The sequence below is a fragment of the Melanotaenia boesemani genome, chromosome 4 (genome assembly GCF_017639745.1).
Source record: "Melanotaenia boesemani isolate fMelBoe1 chromosome 4, fMelBoe1.pri, whole genome shotgun sequence".
Lineage (NCBI taxonomy): Eukaryota > Metazoa > Chordata > Actinopteri > Atheriniformes > Melanotaeniidae > Melanotaenia > Melanotaenia boesemani.
Genome location: NC_055685.1, coordinates 5,237,191 through 5,254,515, shown reverse-complemented (window position 1 = coordinate 5,254,515; position 17,325 = coordinate 5,237,191). Strand labels below are relative to the sequence as shown.

The 17,325-nt window shown below is 40.0% G+C and overlaps 1 protein-coding gene across 1 annotated transcript; it reads left to right on the top strand.

The window, feature by feature from the left end:
* The first annotated feature begins 10,525 nt into the window (after positions 1-10,525).
* Positions 10,526-16,359, top strand: hand2 (heart and neural crest derivatives expressed 2). Its single transcript, XM_041983381.1, has 2 exons — positions 10,526-11,504; positions 14,385-16,359. The coding sequence occupies exons 1-2, from the start codon at positions 10,896-10,898 to the stop codon at positions 14,505-14,507; spliced, it is 732 nt and encodes a 243-aa protein (XP_041839315.1). The 5' UTR covers positions 10,526-10,895; the 3' UTR covers positions 14,508-16,359.
* Positions 16,360-17,325: the final 966 nt, after the last annotated feature.

The following is a 17,325-nucleotide window of genomic DNA, read 5'->3' as shown; positions in this document are numbered from 1 at the left end:
CCCAAGTAGCAACCTCCAGCGGTGAAATGTGAAGCTTATGCAGAAGTGCAAAAAATTGCAGTTTACCCCTCATCCACTAGGGTCTGACTCCAAAACAGAGTCAGTCCCCATAGATTTCCATGTTAAAAAGCCCAACTTCACAGCAGAAATAAACATGCTTAAAGCCTGATACACAAAACATTTTGGATTAATAGGTCAAGTTTACCTTCATGACAGCTGTGAGAGCGGTGAATTTTTTCTAACTCATCCGTTTGGATGTTATTTAATCTTGAAATTCTGCATAATTAGGGTCGTGTCCTGTTGATTGATGCGTATCCAATATCTGCGGCAAAAAAGGAGAGTGTAGCACAAACACGGTTTTTAGCCGGCTAACAGTGCACCTTAGCTTTAGCCCGCCTACCTCCGTTAGCTGGTTAGCCATCATTAGCTCCAGGTTAGCGCGATTAGCTCTTAGCTACAGGCAACTTGGAGTTTAATGGGTGTCAATCATTCACCCCCATCTTCACAGTCCCCCTCTCAGCTTCACTTTTTTGCCCATTTTTGGATTTTCCAGGAATGATGACATGCATGATGCTGCCAAGATGGCGACGGCGGGAACCGCACAATGAACTTCGTTTCAGCTCTTCAGAAATCTGTGGGTGACGACACAAAGGCTCCGTCCATCTTTTATATACAGTCTATGGTCCTGTCACCTTATGAAGGAGCCCCTATAATCTCCTCCAAGGTGATGTATGCAACTTCCTCTGATTCCAGGGTTCTGCCTCCTCACTGGAAAGCATCCTGGATTAAGGAGATTCTTATAGTATTACATCCACCACCTGACAATGTTCCCAGTTCAGGTCATCAGTTCCCCACCCAGACCATGCTAAGCATGGGACAGATTCTGTATTTCCTTCCAGAGTGCTTACCCAGAACCTATCTGAAGCCAAATGAATGTCCTTCTCCATGCCCTCAATGAATTTCCCTAAACACAAACCTGTCAGCTGCTTCAGGGGACCTCTGAGGAAGGGCGTCTTCAGTTACCACTCAGAAGAAGAAGTACCTAGTTCTACCTTTAAGGGTACTAATACTTGTCATTGGGGTGGTACCCTCAAAGGTACTGCTGTTATACCCTCAGATGGAATTTCCTTGTACCTGTGTAGTTGTACCTTAAATCAAATCAAATCAAATTTTAAATATAAGTGCTTTTTCACACCGAAGGCAACACAAGGCATGAAAAAGCACTTGTCATGCCATAGCAGCCACCCAGATCAGGTAAGACTAACTTTCTTGCTTGCTTGCCTAAACCCTTAAACCTATTTATGCTGGATGCAGAAGATGGATACACAGGAGTGAACTCTCAACTCAGTAATGCCCACTAGTGGAGGAATTGACTTAACCATGGCAATGTAAAACATGAATGGAAGTATACATATGTAAAAGAGCATAAATGGTTCTTAATATGTAGAAGTATATGCCTCATGGAACATAAATGTGCATTTCAGCCGCTCAAAAAGGTAGATAGTTACCTTGAGGTCCAGTTATGAGGCTTCCTGGGTACACAAGTCCAGAATGGACCTTCCGGTAGAGAAATGTACTCCTAGTGTACCTGTATTTCTGTTTTTAAGGCACTGATGTCCTTCTGACAACAGCGGCTTTAGTAATGGAGACATTGAGCATAGACCATTCTGATTTGACGTCACTGATGTGGAGGTAAGTCAACCCGCCAGCGACAATTGGGAAAACCAGGCCTCCAGCTTCACCTGCTGCCCAGCTCATGCTGCATCCAATCTAAAGATGCTGCATCCAATCTAAAGATTTCCTTCCTGCAGGTGGTGAGTCCACTAGCTGGTTTAGGCTGGACTCAGCCAGGTCTTAGGTACCAAGGTTGGACCACTAGGTGAGCGCCTGGTGGAATAGCATCCCCGTGGTGTGAATGAAAGAGGGTCCTGTGTTTTTCCTTGCACGGCTGTCGTATGTCTGAATGCAGCCTTGCTCTGCTAGTGTTTGGAGTATGTTTTTGGCTCTTGCTCTGGAAAATCTGCTGGGTAACATAAACATGTTGAAGTGCTTTGGATTGAGCTTTATGTTCAACATCAGCACATTCATCAGGAAAGCAGCCAGAGTTTATTTAAATATGTGGAGGAATATTGACAATTTGAAAAGGCCAGATGTGACTGAGGATTCAGGAATATTACTCATTGCATGTTCATTTGCTTATCTAACCAATGGTCAGAATACATACATAATCTAGATAAATGTAAATTAGCAGATTATTTCTCACATTATGATACCAAATTCATCTCTGACTGAGCAGGGCAATTTTCTAATGTTATTTATTTATTTTAAAATGTGTTTGACAGGGACAATACTTTAAGTACAATTAAAAAGAAATACAGCAGCTGTCATGTATGTTGGATTCTGATGCTGATCTTCATTCTTGTGCCTGGTCATGGACAAGGACTGCATGTAAGGGAATTGAGAAAAAAAAATACAATTAATGCAAAAAAGAAAAACGAAAGAAAATAAGTGAAAGGAAATAAAAATATCCTTTAATAACATGAATGTTGATCAGCATATTTTTTATCCTGCAGGATAAACATGTAGAACTCCTTGCAGTCCTGCAGTCCCAAGTTTGGTAGGACTTTTTTTGTTGGTTTGGTAACTGCAAAACTTTGGACCTTGAAAGAAGACTGTCTAAATGATGATATAAGAGTTGAGAAGAGGTGACAGCTGAAACATGTCAGATATGTTACAACATCCTGCTGTTATTGTCTGAATGGAAGGAAAAAGTCATTGTTGAGATAAGAAGACAAAGTGAAAATCTTTTAGCTGTTGTCTACATGATGTTTTGTGGTGACTTCTAAATTATTTGACAAACCAGAAGAATTTTAAAGATTAAAGTTTAATTTAAATTATATTTCTTCAACACATTCCAGTGGCACCAGCTTCTCAGGGCTTATCTTTATAACATAACTCATTGAATCAAATCAAAGTGAACACTTTTTATAGGCAACAGGAATATTATCAAAAGCAAACAGCTGAGATTCATTTGGATTATTAGAGATACTTTCTGAATATGAGCACCGGGACTTTATCTCTGCAGCTCCATCGTTGGTTTGTGACTGCAAGTCTTTGTTAAAAGGTTGTTTTTTTTTTGTTTGTTTTTTTCAAAATTATTGAGCAAAGGACAAAATCAAAGAGGCAAAAAACAGCATACTATCTTCACCAGGGGCCTTATTTATGAGGTGGATTACCTTTATTTATTTATTTATTCTTACATAATGTTTTTATAACTGTTGTCCAAATTTCTGTTAAGACAGTCTCCATTTCCTGCAACTCCTTGTGCACCTGGTTAATAGCGGTGATGGTGTCCCTCTGCACCTGCAGGACTTCCTCGGAGGACACGGCTGCTGCGGTGCTGCAAGTCTCTTTGATCACAGCTGCAGCACTGACGAACCAGTCTGAACACCCCAAAACTATAAAGAAGTATTATTTAACACTAAATAAACTGCTACTAATCTCAGATGTTTCTGTACATATTTATACTATACATTAAAACAAAAGACTACATTCATCATTACTGTCAATTAGCAGACTCTTTTCTCTAAAATGATTTATGGTGGGCTGTAGCGTCTTGCCTAAGGACCCAACTGGAAGGTGTTACTGTTCACCCCTGTATGAATTGAAGTTTGATCTCCCACATGGCAGATTGATGCTCTACTGACTGAGATTTCCAGCCGCATGTTCCATTGCCTCTGGCGTGCCTTCTGACACTGCGATGGCAGCACCTGCTACCACTCTTCTGCCTTTCTGACACAAGTAATGTCCACGCTGTTCCCACCAAGTAAACATTTTTATGTTTTCCAACATGGTCCATCAGGATCTCTGTCTCACACCCGAAAAAATTCCACTTCTTAACTCCTTTTCCCTCCCTAGCCATCGTGCAAATGATGTGATGAATATTTTATTCCAGACGTTCACCTGACCTTTTATAGCCACCATGTGGGTGTGGAAAGGCGTTCCTTCACGTGCGTCCGCTTTTGAGTTTATTCTGATTTCTAAACGGATACAGGCATAGGACGTGCGTGCGCAGGCTTTTATAAATCTGAAAGTAGAAGTGCGCAGCTTTTGCTTTTTGCGCAGCAGACGCCACCTGTGGTTTGCTTTGCTACGCACAGTTTTATAAATAAGGCCCCTGAACCAAACATATAGAGTTATTATAGACTCCACCCTAAACCATTAAAAACACTGAACTTTTTTTTTTTTACTGTATTAGCTCTGAAATTTGTTCCAAAGCAAACAGATACACACTCCAGTCAGGGAGAGTGGAGCTTATGTATCAGTTGATGTCGCAGCAGAATGATGTGTCTGTTGTTGTGGTTTATGTCTAAAATATTGATGATTGCTTGCTTATTAAGGGCTCTTGCATGTTTTGCACTGATAATCAACAAAGGTAAGTTTCTATTCCTTATCTATGTTTTAACACACCATAAACAAGAAAAGCTGCAAGAAGAAATGGTTTGAATCTATGCGTTTCTCTCTGCCGTCTCCTGCCATGCATCCTCTTCGTCTCTTCTTTAACTTATCTGGGATTTGGTGTGTTATTTCCACTGGAAGTGTGAGTGAAATACACAGAAATCTTTGCAGATATATACATTTGTCCTTGCATAGACAGAGTAAGGAGAAAAACTTGTGTGGTGTTCACAGTTAGTCTAGGAACCAATAGCTGAAGGTCCTGCCTCCTGAAGCCAGACCAGAGAAAGAGAGAGAGAGGGAGGGAGGGGTGGAGAGAGATTGGGAGTCTGACCGACTGACCTACAGTCTAATTATATGTCATTATCAGGAGACACAAACTGATCTAAATTACTACAACAACTCCCATTCACATAGATGGATTACACAGAGCAGGCTAACACTCACACACACACACACACACACACACACACACACACACACACACACACACACACACACACACACACACACACACAAACACACACACACACACACACACACACACACATAATGCAGCCCCCCTTTCAGCTCTTAAGCAAACATAAATCATATGCCTTCTTCACAGAGAATTCCTCCATAGATCGGACGACCCTCATTCTCTCCGCTGGTCTTCCTACAAAGCAAGAGAAATGTATGCAGAGCTAAAACTAAAAAGAAAACTGAAAATCTTGAGGGGCCCTGCAGACATGTGGTAGAACTAGGCTCATGTTGCAACTCATTCTTTGATCAGATCTGACACGGGAGATACGGGATCTGACACAGGAGACACAGACCTGACACGGGAGATACGGGATCTGACACAGGAGACACAGACCTGACATGGGGGACACGGGATCTGACACAGGAGACACAGACCTGACATGGGGGACACGGGATCTGACACAGGAGACACAGACCTGACATGGGGGACACGGGATCTGACACAGGAGACACAGACCTGACATGGGGGACACGGGATCTGACACAAGAGACACAGACCTGGCACGGGAGACACGGGATCTGACACAGGAGACACAGACCTGACACAGGAGACACGGGATCTGACACAGGGGACACGGGATCTGACACAAACCTGACACAGGAGACACGGGATCTGACACAAACCTGACATAGGAGACACAGGATCTGACACAAACCTGACACAGGAGACACGGGATCTGACATAGACCTGACACAGGAGACACGGGATCTGACACAAACCTGACACAGGAGACACGGGATCTGACACAAACCTGACACAGGAGACACGGGATCTGACATAGACCTGACACAGGAGACACGGGATCTGACACAAACCTGACACAGGAGACACGGGATCTGACATAGACCTGACACAGGAAAAACGGGATCTGACACAGGAGACACAAGATCTGGTCATAGACTATATAAAAGATGGACAGAGCCTCCGTGACGTCACCCACAGATTTCTGAAAAGCAAAAGTGAAGCTCGTTGGGTGGTTCCTACCGTCACCATCTTGGCAGCTTTATGCCTGCCGTCACAACCGGAAAATACAAAAATGGGCAAAGTGGCAGAACTGAGAGGGGGCCTGTGAGCGTGGTGGTGGATGATTGATTTTTGTACCAGGCTTTAAAAATGTTTATTTCTGGTGTGAATTTTACCTTTTTAACATGGAAGTCTATGGAGATTGACTCTGCTTTGGAGCCAGCCCCTAGTGGATGAGGGGTGAACTGCAATTTTTTGCACTTCGCATAGGCTTCACTTTTTACTGGCCGAGGTTGCCGCTTGGATCCGACACAGAAGACACAAAACCTGACAGACCTGACACAGGAGACATGAAATCTGACACAGTAGCCTTGAACACACACAAGCACCACATTAATCTGGGCAGAAATCATCCAGTGAATTAGCATGGACGTTTAAAGAAACCATTTTGGGTCATTGCTGAGGAGGAAAGTGAATAGAAACCCATTTATGCTCCCTTACGTATGTAAATAGCGACGTCTGTTTCAAATGTTGTCATACGTCGTCGTCCTCATACTTCCATGCGTTGCCATGGTTGTTAAGTCAATTCCTCCACTAGTGGGCAGTGCTGAGTTGAGAGTTCACTCCTGTGAGCCAACGTCAGTTTCAGACACTGTTTGGCAGCAGTAATGCTTCACTATAAACTTGTTTCCAACCACCCAACTAGTCTTCATTCTTCTTCTGCTTTTATTTTTCTTCCTGATCCTCTTCTTCTCTAATTTGTTTCCTTCACTGGTCACATGTCAGCTATTCTGCTTATCACTTCCCCCACGATTTCCGCTGGTTTTGCTCAGTTTTCTGCATCAAGCAATGGATAACTAAGCTCCTAAGCAGACTAAGTCTGTCTCCTGCCTGTTTGTCTTCTGCGTTGAGCATAAATGGGCCATCATTACATTTTCCAATCTGTATAATCAATCTTATTGTTTTTTAATGATACAACACCTGCTGCAGATGCTGAATCCTTACTACAGCAGATAAGATTTATTCCAACCTGGGCTCTGTACCTGATGTAATCCCTGTTTTCTGATGCACTTCCTTCCTGTCACATGATGGTGGCATGAAATGAATTTCAGCCCCTGCTGTATAAAGTTTCTCTTAGTGCATGAACTTAGTGTATGAACCCAAAGGAAAAACCAGAGCCCTTTAAACATACTACAGAAGGACTAGTTAGTTCTGAAAGAAATGTTTCTGGCAGGTTTTGCTCAACTGGAAGAACAGCTGCACAAAAAAAAAAGTATCAGATGAAGAATTAGAAGAAATCGCCACAAACAATAAAATGTATTTAAATGTCGTTTTCAACAATCAACCAAGCTGATTACAACTAACCTAGTTACCTTAACCAATTCATTTAGATACTTTTTGTGTGTGTGTGTGTGTGTGTGTGTGTGTGTGTGTGTGTGTGTGTGTGTGTGTGTGTGTGTGTGTAGAATGTAAGAGGTCAAAATAAAAACCATAAAGACTAAAGATGGGCGAAGTAATGAACAGCAGTCAGATTTCCCCCATGCTCTGCCCTCTCCTCCATCCTCCCCAGAGTAAAATCTGCTTTTCTAGCCTCGCTGTGTCAGCTGGACTAAAATACGTCTGCATGTTGTAGCATTTTGCTGCCACTTGGTGGCAGTCTTAGCAACGTGTCACTGTAGGATCATACCCGTGCAACCGGTTTAAAAACACCCTTTGCATTGTTTGTACTTCTTTGTGCTGAATGCTATCTTCATGCTGCCATTTACTGCTGGTGCTGGAGCATCGGAAACACTGTGTGGTGGGAAGTGGAGGCAACAGGGATTCCCAGGAGGTGAAAACTGATGCAACTGGGCATCGGATTGTGAAGAACTAAGAATAGTCCCTGTTGTTTAATCACAGCATCCAGCAAACATGATGTTCCAGTACATGTGTGTGGTGCTGATGTTATGGGGGCAGAGAAATTTTGATGGGGCCAGAGGCTGGGAAAAGGATGGAACATGTAACTGGTGTACACAACCTTTAAATACTGTTCTAGATTTTAGGAAATAATTAATAATGTGTAAAAAATGAGGAAAAATATGTAAAAGCAGTCATTGGTGGTCTTTCTTTATTATGTTGTTGTACTTGAGACATTTCACTGATAATAGGAAAAACAGAAGTTTTGAGTCCAGTTGGAAGTGTTTATTTAGCAGGTCTGGACATTTTAATCCAGTCTTTACATCTGATGATTTTTTGACATTTCCATCTTCATAAAGATCTGGCTCTTATGACTCCAAACATCTCATTATTTAGTTTCAGTCAGAGCTTCTATTTTAGCCTAACATTTATGTTACTACGTCCACCTTTGCATGGAACACCGACTCTCTGACAGACAGGCCTCAGTTTGTCCGGCTGGGGAGCATCCTGGTGGTTGGTGACACAGGAGCACCTCAGCGGACGGTCCAGTCACCACTCCTCTTCACCCTGTACACCTCTAAATTTAAATACATCTCTGACTCGTCTGCAGAAAGACTCTGGTGACTCTGTGTTGGTCGGATGTATCAGAGATGGACAGGGGGAGGAATACAGGGAGCTAGTGAGCAGCAGGGACCGTCTCCTTCTGGACGTGAACAAGACTAAAGAGATGGTTATTGACTTTAGGAGAAGAAAACCTGCACACAAGCCCATCAGGATCCTGGTCAGGAGGTGGCGGTTGTGGAGAGCTATAAATACTTGGGTGTGCTCTTGGACAGCAGACAGGACTGGAGGATCGACACAGATGCCGTGTACAGAAAGGGGATGAACAGACTATTTAAATAAATATATTTCTGTAGCTTATTCTACTTACTTACTCTCTGTTGCTCTGCTGATTGGTTCATGTTGTACATGTTATCTATCTATCTATCTATCTATCTATCTATCTATCTATCTATCTATCTATCTATCTATCTATCTATCTATCTATCTATTAATACTTTGTATGTTGGTAAGCCTCCTTATTTAGTGTTTTAATAAAATCCTTATTCTTATGTATCTTTTGTTAAACTAAAAAATATTAACACAACAATTTTATTAGTGTAAAATGCTTTTATTGACTCTAAAGTAAGTGTTGTTATTAAGTCATGATATTCCACATCATAACGAGTCATTAACACACACAAACACACACAAACACACACACACACACACATATATATATATATATACAATACAATAAAATATAAATTACACACACACACACACATATATATATATAATTTTAATTTTTTAACTTTATCATGTTTTAATACTGTTTTTATCAAATGTTCTTTCTGTTCGCTGTCTCTTTACTTTTTAATATTTTAATGTTAAATTAATTTCTGTAAAGCACTTTGAATCACGTCGAATTGTGCTATACAAATAAAGTTGCCTTGTGTCACACGCACACACACACAGACGTGCGTGCGTGCGTAAATGTCCACTCTTTCAGAGATAATGGGTTGGCCGTTAAAGGCTTGATGTAAAACTACATGCAGGTTGTGATTTGACCTCTGTTCCTTTTGATCAACGCGATTTCTTTCAGTTTCTCTGTATAAAGAATAATTTAGAGAAAAACTAAAAGAAAAATATGAGGCTGTTATTGGGAAATATTTTGAACATATAGGCTGATAAATGTGGAGAAAATAATGAGAATGAACAGAGCGAGGACAGATGTTTAAGCTGCTGGACTGTCTGCAGTTAAACAAGGGAAACAACTTTCCTACAATCATTTCATATTTATTTTTAATTAACACATTTCACAAAGCAAATAATATTAATAATAACTTATTTTAAGTAATTTTAAATAGATGTTTTGTTTTTTTTGTTTTGATTTATTTATCTCAGAACGGTAGAGGAAGTGAAGTTTTTGTTGGTCTATCGGAGGTTTAAATATATTCCATCTAACACCTTTTCATATGTTAATGTTTATAAAGTGAAAGTGAAATTATGGGATCTTATAATCTCAAGAACAGTTTACGTTTAGCTCACAGGTAAAGACAAACTGCAGTGTGTCGCAGCTCCACGGATGATTTCTGAGCCGCTTCACCGAAACATTTTCAAATCAGCAAAAATGGGAAATATTCACTTTATTAAACTACAAGCCAGTTTTCACAAGACAGAATAAAACACGCTTTTGTTTTTAAATGGGGACGTTTGCGGATAAAAAGTATAAAAAGGTTGTGAACATAAATATGTTTAACTAAAACTTTAAGATAAAAATATTTTATTTAAAAAACTATTGCGAGCACAGATCGATCACATCACGAACACGATCAATTACATTTATTCTTGACCTTGTAAATGGTGATGTAAGCGCGTGCGCTTCTTTAAGTGTGTGTGTCTGTGTGTGTGTGTCTGTGTGTGAGCAGGTCTACTTAGCAGGCTCATTGATAATTAAGACAAGTAGGCTAAACAGAAACTGAGACGGACGGTGGTCTGCTATTGGTTAATAACTCAGTTCCTCCTCCTCTTCCTCGCCCTATTCTCCAGTAGTAAAATGATGTAGTAAACCCCCCCACATCCCACCCCTCTCGCTCTCCATCAGCCGGACTGCCTCTGCAGTGACTCAGTACCGGAGCAGCGACCCGGTCCGAACCGGTCTGCTCCTTCCGCTGCTGATCAGCTGATTTCCTGACGGAGAATCAGAAGATGACACGAGACCCCAAAAGGAAACATTCGGAAAAAGTTTCAGTGGATGGATTTAAAAGTTTGTGCTGCTGCTTTGTGTAGAGAGGAGGACGAAGGATGACCACGTCCTAGAGCCGCTCCTGTTCGGGGCCTTCACAGACACCTGGAGGCCGCGCGACACTTCACGGAGTCCTTCAGGATGAAGTGTTTGCTCTGAAAGCGAGAAACTGTCTCAGCATCAAGCAGGACTGGTGTGTACGCGCGTGTGTGAGTGTGGCCTAAATGTATTTGTGTGTTCGTATCTGAGCGCGTGTTTCTCTCCGTGACCATGAGTCTAGTCTCGGGCTTCCCTCACCACCCGGTCATGCACCACCACGACAGCCACCACTATTCCCTGCACGCGGCAGCGGCCGGACGGTGTCACGAGGACACCGGAGCACCCCCGTACTTCACGAGCTGGCTAATCAGCCATGCGGACATGTCTCCAACTGAGTACAGCTTTGCGCCCGGATACAGCCCAGAATACCATGGCAACAGCGGCGGCGGGTCCACCGGGGGCCAAGACCCCCACCATCACCATCATCACCATTACGGCAACTTAATTCCGGGCCCTGGCACGATTTCGGTGAATGGAACCACCGTCGGTGTGCACCATCACGCACACCCGCGCACCGTGAAGCGGAGACCGACGGCGAACCGCAAGGAGAGGCGGAGGACCCAGAGCATCAACTCGGCCTTTGCGGAGCTGAGGGAATGCATCCCGAACGTCCCGGCCGACACCAAACTGTCCAAGATCAAGACGCTGCGGCTGGCCACGAGCTACATCTCTTACCTGATGGACATCCTGGACAAAGACGGACAGCACGGGGACGCGCACGCGTTCAAGGCAGAATTAAAAAAGACGGAGGCTCGCGAGGAGCGGAGGAAAAGAGAGGCGGTAAGATTCTGCAAGGCCTCCATTTTCACTGAACCGTCAATCCTGCTTTCTACCGTGTTTTTATTTACTTTTTTGGAGTATAAATGAAACTGAGAAACAAACAACTCTTTTTATTGTAAACACAGACAGCAGAGAATAAGTCAGATTTACAGTGGCTGCTTTAAAAACCGAGGAAATAAAAATAAATAAATAAATAAATAAATAAATAAACAAACATTTTCGAACCATGTTAGATCTGCAGACACATGAGGTATCTGATTCTGGTCTGTCTACTCTCACGTGTTCTCAGAGTTATATTAAATATAAAAAACACAAGAACAAAAACAACTCAACAACAACACAGAACTAGCATGACACAGGTGGGCACACAGCAAATAAACAATGTTGAATCTCGGCAGACATTTTTCACGGAGTATTTTGGACAGTAAAACCGATAAATAACCGTCTGAAAATAAAATCTGAACCTGATCGATTCAACGCAACCAAATGGCCGCAAAAGCAACAGCAGAATGTTCTTTTCTGACACGAATCCTGCATAAACATCCAGTCGGGAGTAAACCTGGCTTTTTAATTTACCGTGCAGCGTGTGTGTGTGTGTGTATTGTGTCTTGTGAAGATTAAGGTTCACAGATTAAATGTTTATAAAAACAGACACGCGTAGAAAAAAAACATGACTACAAAATTAAACAACTTAAACACTAGTATTACGCGTTCACTTATTTATTTATTTGTTTATTTATTTATTTATTCATTCATTCATTCATTCATTCATTCATTCATTCATTGCTTAAACGCTGTTAAAACGTGAAAACACAGCGACAACTAAGAGTTAAAACCCTGATAATTTCCTGTAAATGTGTCTCAATAATCAGGAGATTTTCACGTTTCTGTCGCCTCCTTTTTCATGTTCAACATCTCGGGTTGTATTATAGAATGGATGCGCTCAGCATAATTCTTTATTTTCACGTTTTATTTAGACGGTAAGAAATCTGAAAGGGCATCTTATGACTTTTTAAGCGGGAGAAATGTATAACGTCACCGTGGAGCGTAAACAGTAATAATATTTCTGTTTTTATTTTCTAAATGAACCTAGATGACAAAAAAAAAAAACAAAAAAAAAACAAACAAACATTATATTAAATGAATATAATAAACTGCATCGGAGCCTCCACCAGACGTGTTAGAGTCAGAAGATGCTGATTAATTGCTGTTAGAAAATTTTTTATTGTTTACTTTTTTCAATCATATTAAATTTAAATGTGATCAGAAATCAGTGGTTTCATCTTCTTCTCTACCACATTAAAGATTTCCAGCAGATAAATGACATGAAACAGAATAATTATTCCCTGTCAGATGGGAAGTGTAAGATATGATGGATGTGAGTTTAGCTGCAGTCATAGGAGAATGTTGTTCAGTGAAAACTCCTGAAATGAAAATGACATGCACGCGCTGAGCCTCAGCTGAGCCCGCAGTCTAACGTGAAATCAGCACAGTGGCTTCATCACATCTACATGATCCGCAGTTATGGTGGAAACAATCTGTGTGGAATAAACATCTTGTATGTGTTAATGTTTAACACGGTTACCAGTGGCTCTTTAATTTAATAATATCACATTATTATTATTATTATTATTATTATTATTATTATCCATGCTTGTTATATCCAGGCTGCCTGGAAACACACACACACACACACACACACACACACACAAGACTCTTATTTGAAATTAAGTTGTGGTATTTCATAATTTAAAACAATACAAAAACAATAATTACAATAATTAAAATAACATTATTATTATTATTATTATTATTATTATTATTATTATTATTATTTCTCTGAGTGAGCACAGAGTTAAAACTGCTGAATTTTGTTTTCAATATTTTTCTCTTTTTGTATTTTACCTTTAGACTATTTAAGATGATATTGCTTCTCAGTAACAAAAATAGCTGCAGTAAGTAAATCAATAAAAACTTGAGATTCTTCTAATGACGTATGTTAACCTCACTTTGCTGAAGATGTGTGGATGTTCATGCAAGTTTGCTAATTTGCACTAGACTGGATGAATGGTGGCTGGTGGTGGAGAGACTGAACCCCTGGAGATGCAGATATCTGAGATGTCGACATTTTAAAGTGACAAAAGACAAATGGTTTAGTTTGATGAGGAACAGCTCAGAGAACTATCAACCTGTTTACATCTTCATCCTCACAATGGTATCCATCCATTACTCCTCTTCATAGTCCTGATAGTAATAATAATAATAATATTATTAATAATAATATATATATATATATATATACATACACATATATATACATATATATATATATATATTATTACACAAAAAGTAAAAACTTAGTTTATATATATATATATATATATATATATATATATATATATATATATATATATATATGTATACACACACATATTTATATACATATATATATTATTACACAAAAAGTAAAACCTTAGTTTATATATATATATATATATATATGTATATATATATATATCTATATATATATATATATATATATATATATATATATATATATATATATATATATATATATATATATATATATATATACACACACATATTTATATACATATATATATTATTACACAAAAAGAAAAAACCTAGTTTAAAAAGGAAAATACTGAAAACGTCATAACCTAGACTCTGAACTGAGTCACTGTAATGTTTTTGGTAGGAAAAACTTAATTTAAAATATGTAATATCACAACTTAATTTCAAATAAGAGTCGTGTGTGTGTGTGTGTTTCCAGGCAGCCTGAATATAACAAACATGCATAATAATAATAATAATATTAATATTAATAATAATAATAATAATTTAATTTCTACTGTGCAGGTGGAGATCCCCAAAGCAGCGTCGTCGTCTTCGTCATCCTCCTCTTCGTCAGCGGGTGATAAGAAGAGTAAAGGCCGGACAGGATGGCCTCAGCATGTCTGGGCTCTGGAGCTCAAACAGTAGCGGCCCTCTCCATCACCTCTCCTGCAGGATCAACACACTCTCTCCGCTCCCAGTTGTGTCTTCGACGCGGCGACGACACCGAACCAGAGTCCAGTGTGAGCCGCCTCTTAGCAGCTCCAAGCGGCCACAAGAGCGGACAATGACCCGACTACTGCTCTGGTCACACGGCGGGAGGACGAGCCAGCTTCACTTCTGGTTTCTGACATTTTAACCGCCCAGACAAACATTTAAGCACGCGCTCAATGCTAGGCCGTCATCTGTTAATGGTTTTATTTGACGTCTGTGCGGCCGTGCGGGGTTGAAACCAGCCTAATCCTCCAATGTTCCCAGTCGGAGAGGAGCCACGGCGCTGGTGGATGTGGTTCAATCACAGCCAGATTCAAACTATAGTTAAGCTGAGTGTAGAAGCTGGTGGAATCCAGACCTGGCACAGGCATCTTTATGGGCTTAAGTATGCGTTTGGATACTTATGTACACGCGCACATACCCACACAAAAGGGGTGTTGATTTTTATTCAACAGAAAACATGGAGTTAGATGAGAATCTGTGACAGAGCGGCCATGGACATTTACTAAAAACACTGATCACACAAAACAAAGCAAAACTCTCCCTCCCCCTCTCTCCCCCTCTCTCTCCCTTTCTCTCCAGCTTTAATTGTAGCGGTTTCAGTGATGAAGGCGCGATGGGGGTGTGCTGGTGGTGGGAGTGTGATGATGCTTTATGTTGGATGTAAATATTCTGACTCCAATAAACCAGCTCTTGGTCTCGTGGTAACCACTGCAAACTGATGATTTCTGCCGTCATGGGTAAAGACTATCAATATAGCTGAGGTCAGGAAAAATAATTATTTTTTTTTATTTAACTTAAATTTAAATGAGGTTTATATTAAAATATTCAATAGATCATCTTAAATAAAATAATTTTATTTGTTCTTTAACAGGCGGCTATTAATTGTTGATGTTGTGTTTTTAAGAAAAGAACTGGCCTCAAAGGAAGCGTTTAGTCCTGTTGGTAATAAGACAACTTTGAGTGGGTACCACCAAACGGAAACATACATTAATACATTTTATTACTATGAAATAGGCGGTGGGGTTATTCTGGGCGTTTTTCAAGAGCTAGTTGTTTGTATCACAAAAATATAAGTGTACAGAAAAGCAGTGAATACAAAATAGATACAAACATATGATAATTCTGGCCTGATAATCTAAAAATCACAATTTTATCTGAACAAAGCATAAAATCAAGCTGTGGTTTGTTGGGAAGTTGTGTTTTAGTTTTATTTATTAATCTGTGAAAGACTGATAGAGAAATTATGAAAACAGATAGAAATATTTCATTATGCAGAAACCTCCATAAACATGTGACTAAATCTAGAAAATGTATTTTATCACTGGAAAAGTCATCAGACTGTTCAGTGTCATGTCCTGTAAAACCCTCTGATCATTAGAGCGAGGACGTTTTTCCATCATCACTAAAAACCCGAGGAAGAAAATCTCATTTAAAATCAGCTAAAAATGTTTTCCTGTGATGGACAGGTGTACCTGCCCAGGTGTACCAGGTATAGAAAATAGAAGGATGGTAAAATTATTTTTCTTTTTTCTTTGTTTACTGAGATTATTGATTAAAGTTGAAAAAGCAGAATGACAGATGTAAGGATGTGTGAAAGAACATGATTTTGTCCTGAATGAACCTGTATTCAATCTTTAAATGAGACTTGATTCAGAATAGAAGTGAGGATCAATGTAAGGTGGAGAAGATGGAGAAACATCTTTAATGAAAATTGACTTTAAAATGTTGATGGGCCTCCCGAAACAACATATGAATCCAACAACAACTCTCCTGTGATCATCCAAGTAGCAGTAAACTCCTGTTTTATTCTCAAAGATGAGCTGGATTTGTTAATAAAATCAGAAAAATGCAGGTATTGTCACTGTCTTCTCAGAGCCACAGATCGGGCTTTTACTCTGGAAAATGTTTGCTTGGCTCGTCAGGTGAAGTGAACCCAAAGCAGAATTCTGGGTAAAGCCTGAGGGCGGCTCGGAGGTCAGTTCTGCCCAGAGTTACCCAGAAGGTTGTGGGAACACCCGCAAGGTATGAACGGTTGTGTTGAGGAAGGTATAATGTTCAAACTGCAGCTGACAGAATGTTTTTATTCCAGTTCTGGGCCAAGATCTAACTACCAAACAATCACAGTACAGAAAACTGATTTAGTTCAATTTATTGGTTGTTTTAAGGCCCAAAGCTTAAGAGAAGAAAGTGGAAAATGTCAGTCCTGTATTATCCACCTGAAGCTGAGTCATGGGCACCTTCCTCTTCTGTCACAAACCCAACTTCAGGACTCACTTTCACATTTAACAACTTGTCTGTTTCTTAAACTGCAGAACCGCGAGTGTCACCTGAGCTGATTTATTTCTTGTTGTGTTCCATGTTTAGGTTCGTTCTGCAGATTATTAAAGAATCTTCAGAGTTTCTGGCATTCAGATGCATTTTGTTAGCTATTAAATGTTTTTGCTCACAGTAATTTCTGCAGGTGCGATCAAGCAAATCCTCCATGCAATGCCATAAAACCGACTCACAGCTTCAGATTATACAGCTATGAATTAAAAAAACATTTTTAAATATGAATTAAAGGTTGGCTTATAAAACGTCTTTATTAACATTAGAACCGTTTTAAAAAGAATAATGTTTGTTTAATTTAGATGCACTGAGCGTTCTCACATCAACCACTGTGGAGTACAAATGATAAGAAATTTATAGTTCTGTGGTTTAATGATTTCAGACATGTTCCATCCCGAAAACTTGAAATTCTGTGGTGTAA